Source organism: Silurus meridionalis, chromosome 12 (assembly GCF_014805685.1).
Source record: "Silurus meridionalis isolate SWU-2019-XX chromosome 12, ASM1480568v1, whole genome shotgun sequence".
NCBI lineage: Eukaryota > Metazoa > Chordata > Actinopteri > Siluriformes > Siluridae > Silurus > Silurus meridionalis.
Genome location: NC_060895.1, coordinates 20,370,041 through 20,378,110, shown reverse-complemented (window position 1 = coordinate 20,378,110; position 8,070 = coordinate 20,370,041). Strand labels below are relative to the sequence as shown.

At 36.5% G+C, this 8,070-nt stretch overlaps 1 protein-coding gene across 1 annotated transcript in view; it reads right to left on the bottom strand.

The window, feature by feature from the left end:
* Positions 1–1,913: 1,913 nt before the first annotated feature.
* Positions 1,914–8,070, bottom strand: part of b3glcta (beta 3-glucosyltransferase a) — a 177,964-nt gene continuing 171,807 nt past the window's right edge. Inside the window, exons 14-16 of the mRNA XM_046862419.1 lie at positions 6,602–6,746; positions 3,300–3,510; positions 1,914–2,234 (exon numbers count right to left, since the gene is read on the bottom strand). Coding sequence (XP_046718375.1) covers positions 3,343–3,510; positions 6,602–6,746 — 313 coding nt within the window. The 3' untranslated portion in view covers positions 1,914–2,234; positions 3,300–3,342. The remainder of the gene's footprint in view (positions 2,235–3,299; positions 3,511–6,601; positions 6,747–8,070) is intronic.

Here is an 8,070-nt window from a genome sequence, read left to right as displayed (position 1 = left end):
ATCTGCAATAAAGTCAATAACAAAGTTTTTTGTTTGAATCCAGATGCATACCTTCAAGTTTTAACCAGATGTTCTGTGAATGTTACTGTGAATGTCATACATGGGCACACTCATCACCTCATTTAATGAATCTGATGATTAAAAGGAATATCTACTAAAGGTGTAGACTGTATGTGGATACCTCAGATACCTCGAGTATGCATGTGTAGTGAATTTAAGGATATATACATTATTCACTAAAGGTATATATATATATATATATATATATATATATATATATATATATATATATATATATATATATATATATATATATATATATACAGTACAAAGTTTGGACACACCTTCTCATTCAAAGAGTTTTCTTTATTATCAAAATTGTAGAGTCACACTCAAGGCATCAAGGGCTATTTGACCAAGAAGGAATGTGATGGGGTGCTGCGCCAGATGACCTGGCCTCCACAGTCACCGGACCTGAACCCAATCGAGATGGTTTAGGGGTGAGCTGGACCGCAGAGTGAAGACAAAAGGGCCAACAAGTGCCAAGCATCTCTCGGGGAACTCCTTCAAGACTGTTGGAAGACCATTTCAGGTGACTACCTCTTGAAGCTCATCAAGAGAATGCCAAGAGTGTGCAAAGCAGTAATCAAAGCAAAAGAGGGCTACTTTGAAGAACCTAGAATATGACATTTTTCAGTTGTTTCACACTTTTTTGTTATGTATATAATTACACGTGTTAATTCATAGTTTTGATGCCTTCAGTGTGACTCTACAATTTTCATAGTCATGAAAATAAAGAAAACTCTTTGTATGAGAAGGTGTGTCCAAACTTTTGGTCTGTACTATATATATATATATATATATATATATATATATATATATATATATATATATATATATATATATATATATATATATATATATATACACGTATATAAGCAGGAATCTAAAAATAACAAGCTGTAATTTAAGGGACTGTGGAAATAATTCCCCAGGTTAAGGGCCTTGCTTAGGGGCCCAGGAGTGGCAGCTTGTTGTGGCTCAGATTGGAAATCATTACCTTCCTATCCGAAATTACAATTTATTAAAATGTAATTTATGTGCAAATAATTCTTCCTACAAGACCTTTGAATTTTTTACAAATGACATAAATGTAGATTAATTTTAAACCCAGATTCACTATATGACAATAAAATCCCCCCAGCAAAAGTCAGTAAATCATGTTTTGTGTATTTAGATGGATGAATGGATAGTTAAACCAAAACAAATGTTATATAAACTGGACTGCACATTAGGGACTGAAAAAACACCACTGAGAATTCCTGTGCACCTCTGTGTACAATGTTTTCTGTTATAGGGTCATAGGAAATAGAGGCTTGCAGCAAAATCCAGCTTTTCTATTTGAAAGGTGTTAAAGTGCTCCCTTTTATCCTCTGCTTTTTTATATTAAAAAAAGATCAAGGACTTCTCTTGTGCAATTAACGTCTTTTGGAGTGTTTTACTGTGGCAGTGGGGTCACTAAAAACCCTTTAGTCTCCAGTTGTGCTTATAAAACAGGCTGCAAAATAATACTCAAACATTGATTTCACTTTTTAGGTGCTCTAAATGATATCAAATCCATTTATGTTGAGGAACATTGGCCATTATTCCTGAAAACGCATAAACAAGGGCACGCCTAAGCACTTGCTATGATGTATAAATGTATCTGTGTCTAACTGAGAATAATTTGGACTGAATCAGAATAATTTGAACTAAATCAGCATCAACTACAAAGTCCTGTATTAACATATACGCATACAGCACCTGCACATTTATACTCAAGTTTACATAAAACATTTATGTAGCCATTATAGCCATACCCAGAAAAAAAGAAAAGCCAACAGACCTTTGTTTTAAATAATGGCAGTTTTATAAGTAATATAATATACAACATTTGAGGAAAAAAAATATTAAACAAAATTATAAATATTTCACACACATTTCCTGTCCAACATTTGACAATACCTTTTTTTTTAAAATCATTTCTGAGTACTTTTTTATTCTCTGAGACTTTTAAAACTGCACACACTTCAGGGTTAGGAAGGAGGAAGGAGACAGTGCTGTCTGCCATGAAACAGCCTGTCCAGTCCTGAAATTTCCAATCAAGCTGAAAAAAAAAAAAAAAAAAAAAAAAAAAAAAAAAAAAAAAAGAGAGACAAAGGCGTCCAAGCAGCTCCACGAATCCCTGCAACCTCCTGCAAAGAGACATGGTATGGGGATATCAGAAGCTATTGTGGAAAAGAAATCATGAAAAATCAGGCAGTAGAGCTTCAAGACATTTTGGTTTGCTATAAGTTAATGTACTGGGGAGCCTTATTTATGAATCTTTTTGTAAGAGTTTAATAAACAATGTATTAATTTCATCCGCCAAAATGTATTTATTTCTTTGAATTTATTATGAATTTATTATTATTTATTTCCTCAAATGAATCAGATTTTAATGAACTTCACATATCTTATATAAATAGACGTTATTGACAATTTACTAAACAATTAATTTGTATCCAGCCTGATAAACGAGGCCCATTATAATGAGACATCAAAATAAAGCAAGGTTTGCTTTTAATACACCAGTTCACTGCAAGTCGAACAAACAAACAGTAAACAAGTACGCAAGCAAGCAAACAAACTATACTTTTGTGCAAAAAAAACGGGCCAAACATCGGCCGGCTGTAGAAAACTTTAATGATTGTATAATTTAAATTAAAAATTAATAAATAAATGAATTCATTAATTTAAAGTTTTAAACAACAAAGCTTTGCTTTGTCTTAACAACAAAGCATTTGTCTGTAAATTAGCGGAAATCAAACAAATTGATAATAAAGCATTTGCCTTTGATTTTTCTTTAATCATAAAGCTTTGTGATTACAACAGTGTTGTTTAATGTAATGTTGATAAGCTTCAAAATGTTGACGAGAGTTGAAACAATTCAGAATTAAATCATTATCACGATGTTTTACTACAAGAGGACTAAATGAGTACATTTCCCAGTTTTCAGCTTTCCCTCAAACTGCAGCAACAGCAAATGAGCGAATGTTGGCACAGGAGAGTCTCAGGACTGCGTTTGTTTCATTCTTGTTTATGACTAAATTGTTGAAATAAAATGAAAATCCCAATTATTTTTTTTTTTGGCCCATGAGCATAGATGTGCTCACAGATTAATTTTCACACATTCTTCTTCTTCTCAAACATGTTGTTCTTAATCAATAGTAGTAGCACAGGCATTCTATTTCTGAATCGGCCATTAGGAAGTATCTCACCATTGGCCTGTCCGTGTCTCAGTCTCAATAAAGTCTCTGCTTGCTATAACTCTTCTTTAGAGGCTTTTCTGAGCTGTTCTGTACTGGATTCATCGACATCGTCAGTCAGCCACTTGTAAAACACAGCGATTGGGTCAATATTCCAGTGTTTGTGGAAAGAAATGGGAGTCTGGTGGGCTAGAAAGTCTTTGGCATAATCCTCTGGCCGTGCCTGGTAATAGAAGCAAACAACACAAAGACACATTTAGAGAAAAATCGGGACAAATTCAGAGCATGTGGTGAAGCACTTACTCATTCAGAGCATGACATTGAATCCGCCGGGTCAGCACGGATGTACAGCGACTGAACATTCACCTGGAACAACTGCCTCTATTTTAGTGCAAATTCATCGCTTCGAATAACATCAGCACAAACGACTTTCTGCAAACCCTAGCATGGGTGTGCTCTTTAATTACCTGAGTTCAGGATAGCAATATGTTCCACGATTACAAACCCAAACAGCAAACAAGCAAACATTTTCTGACCATTTGTTTGTTTTTGAAATACTATGTGTCTGGAACATCCTGTCTCACATCTGACATTCGCATAAATAAGGGTGCGTTGCTTAGTTTATATGGGTTATCTGATCTTCTCTAAATAAAATCTTCCATGCTGGCATAGAGGCAGCATTACCCCACACTGCTGTTAGCTTTGAGTAATGAAACTTACCGTAATTTCCGGACTATTAAGCGCACCCAAATATAAGCAGCACCCATCGAATTTGACAAATATTTTTATTGTGAACATAAATAAGCCGCAGGTGTCTACACTGAAACTAATGAACTTTACACAGGCTTTAACGAAGGACAGTGTCTGTTACACGGCTTGTATCTAAACAGTAGCCTACCAAGAAAGTCATTGTTCACTGTCTTCCTCCTTCCTTTCACAACAATTTCTCTCGGGAGTTTATCTTTTGGCATCGTCGTGCGTTTAAAAATCACCATCGGTGAATCTTTTCTCCCGATGCCGTGCAGCTCAGAACACGGGTGAAGTGTGTTTTTTCATGCCCGGTTGTTTTCAGCGAGACGAATGATTCGCATTTCCTGTAGACAGTCCGAGTGAGTGGCAGGTCAAACGTCAGAGGAACATCATCCATATTTATGATGTGGTGCGGCCCGATTCAGTGGGAGCGCATCTGATTTAATATAAAGCGTTTCATTGGTTCATCTGAACCCGTACGGCAATTTCATTGGTCTAATGTTTTGGTGCTCAGTTTTTTGGCTTGAAGTTTGTGAAACCGGGAAAAACCCAGGAAAGATTTCTACTTAACTCTCCAAGGTTCTTAATTCAGAGTTTGTTGTTTATTGTTTAGATCCCACTTTTTGAGCCTAGTTTTTTTAAACCCAGCAAGAGGTCTTTCATTTACCTCAAGCTTATTTTCCACTTATCTACCCACACAACCGCACACCATTAGGTTTATTAGTAATTAGCATCTCTACTGTAAAAAAAGCGAGGACACAAATGACTGTATTTTTCTTAGTGGATTAGGAGGAATAGATAGCTGTGATTGAGCATCTCAGGAGAAAAATCTCATGGTTTAGTGTTAAGAATAGTGCAAGTCATAGAGATACAGTAAAGACGGTTACTGAAAATAAAGAGACAAACATATGAGACAAAACAGAACTGACACTAATCAATCGTTATTATCATCTGCTATTTGGTTGGGCAGACCTGTTTATAACGTTGTCTCAGCTTCTAAGGTGTCTATCAGAGCCATAGCTTTCTCTGCTGACTTACGTCTTCATACGTTTTTTTCCCATGAATATGTATTACATTATTCCCAATAGTTTATTGTCTTTCTTTTCAGAGCTTTTTAAATAAAAGATGTGGTATAAGTCTGGGAAAGCACCAGAAAAAATATTTTGGTGATACCACTGGGCCGCTAAGGTGATACTGTTATGTTTTTATGCCTGTTCCAATATTTCTGCATGCCTTAAAATTGATGCTTTGTTCAATGGGAAGTGGAAGCTCACTGGTTAAGGTGCTGGGTTACTGATTGGCAGGTCGGGGGTTCAAGCCCCGGCATCGCCAAGCTGCCACTCTTGGGCCTTTAAGCAAGGCCCTCAACCCTCTGTGCTCCAGGGGCGCTGTATCATGGCTGACCCTGCGCTCTCACCCCAGCTTCCGAGCATGCTGGGATATGCGAAAAACAAATTTCACTGTGCTGTAATGTATATGTGATAAATATAGGCTATTCTAAATTGCTTATTAGGAAATGAAACTCTGATCTACTTTATATAATATTCATCTTTTTTTTGTTTTATCTAATTTACAAACTTGCTGTTTCAATACTTTTGAAGGAGCTATCCTACCATGAGTTCAACTCGGTTCTTGTTCTTTATAAAGCTGTTTGCTGTCAGTTAATGTAAATAGATGCAGAGCGTGCATCTGTCTCAGCTCCTCGAAAACTCTAAATCTGAATTTATTTTTTACACATTTATACACCATTTTGAATAACAGTGTCTGCTGAATAAATACATTTAAATAATAATATACTAAAGTAAGTTATACAGTTTTAGTTGAAACTGTCTTAGCAGGATGTTACAGGTTTTCACATTCTGAAATGCTTATTCACTCTGACATCCCTCATTTGAGTCATAAATACCTGACACCACAGGCCTTTCAGACATAGTGACTGCAAATAAAACTTGAAACCTGTTTGCTGTTTCACTCTGTAAACTCCTGCTGAAAGCTGGAGCAACCAATTATCTCATATTTTGGCAAATGGGAAGTAATCCGGACTGGCAGCTGCTGCTGGTTGTGAGGTAGGAGGCTCAACATGCCCAAAAAATGTTGCCTTCAACAAGCTTTAATGATGGCAACAGGTTCATGTTTTAACAAAAATCCCTCATTAAAATTCTAAGCAAAGTAATATTTTTTTCTTTGTGAACTCAGTTTACAAAGCACTCCTGTAAGAAACATTTCCCAGAAACCATGCGTGAAATTCATTTGATTTTTTTTTACCTTTACAACTAAATAATTACTGAACTTGTTTATTTAATTCACAAGAAAAAACAATGCTCCAGGGTTAAATTGTTGAACAAACCCAGAATCATGACTGCACGACATTTATAATACCCACGGCTGCATTGGAAAAAGAAATAACGTCCAATAATATCTTAGAATTCGGAGTTGACTTTAAAAGCAAGCCCATGTAACAAAATATATGGGCATGATGAATATCCATGTCATTTTGTTCTTTCATACACCACTAGGAATAAGTGCCCCAGACAGGCAATATGAGTGCTGGAAGTGCTGGTTACCTGGTGAAACAGTGGGCTGTGTGTGACAGCAAGCCGCAGAGAGTTGAAACACATCCCCAACACCATATCGTCAGGAGCATCGTTACTGTAACATTTACAGCCGCTGGCCAAGAGCTTGATAACTGCTTCCCTGCTGAACACCATCCTATATAACAAAAGGTCAAAGAGGCAGAGTACGATTGAGCACCTGATCATTCTGTTAAAAACATATACAAGTGTATCCCAAATTTCGATTTACAGTTATAGCATTTGGCAGACAGCCTTTTCTGTCTCAATCAAGTCTCAATCAAAAAATATCCTCATAAAAATATAAATGTCAGGGACTGTGAGAATACTAGGAGTGTAAAGATACAAGATGCATTGCTATACCAAACGTGTGATGTTTACTGTGAAAATGTAATTCACATTTTATTATCCACCTAATTATCTAAAACAATTACTCTGATTGAACAACGGATGTAGCACTCTGTGCAACACTTCGAGGTGAAATATGCGAAAAGAACAATGGCTGACAACTCTGAATCACAACAACTGACACCGGTAGGTTTGAAGCTACACAACCACATGACAACCATCAAAATAAACTTTTCTATAGCTTTCAAAATACAATGCCCAGAAAAAAAGGCTGTGGAAATCAGGCATTTTAACCAACCTTGGCGTTATATTCCAATTCAAATGTTGCCACAAAGATCTTTATTTTAATCAGTCATGTTTAGGACAAAGACTATGTTAATAGTCATATTGGTTTAAAAAATAGCAAGCAAATAAATACCCAAAAACCCTCTGGTTTAGGCCACACCCACTGTGAAGAGAAACACCTTCTGTCTTGAAGTCTTTAAACAGCCAGGAGAATTTCTTTGAAATACACAGAGAGGATCTACATGCAAGTCGTGATTCAAGTTGAGCTATGCTAGCGGCTAATCCATTTTCAGCTTTATAAATCTATTCTAATGTGACAGAAACATAGTAATGAGTTTGAAGAGAATGAAACCAGCTGGACCAGCTACTGGGGTCAGGTTGTATGCAGGGAAGGACCTGCCAGGAATGAGATGTTGAAGACCAATACTTAGACAAATCTGAACACCTTCGGAGGAGAGAAATTGAGGATTCTGCAAAGAGAAACCTGCTTCTGTTGAGTGAGTCAATTGAGTAATAAAGCTAAAAATAGCCCAAGGTTGCTTGCACTGAAAGACTGTGTGAGCCAACAGCGGTTCAGTGAATGAGTCGCAGGGTTCGAAAAAAAAATGCAGAGGAAGATCTGTCAGTAGTGTCATGTAGTTGTCCAACCATGGAATAGTCTGAATAAACAAGCTCCTGTGTGATTTCCTTGGAGAGAATACTTGGAGAGCAAGCTTTTCTCCTGCACAATTCAATCATGTTAGCCGTATGACTCACTATCTTTGAACTTTCAGTTCTCACATTTTATTGCATGGATCATCAATCGGCAATGTGTGTATATGCTGCATCCT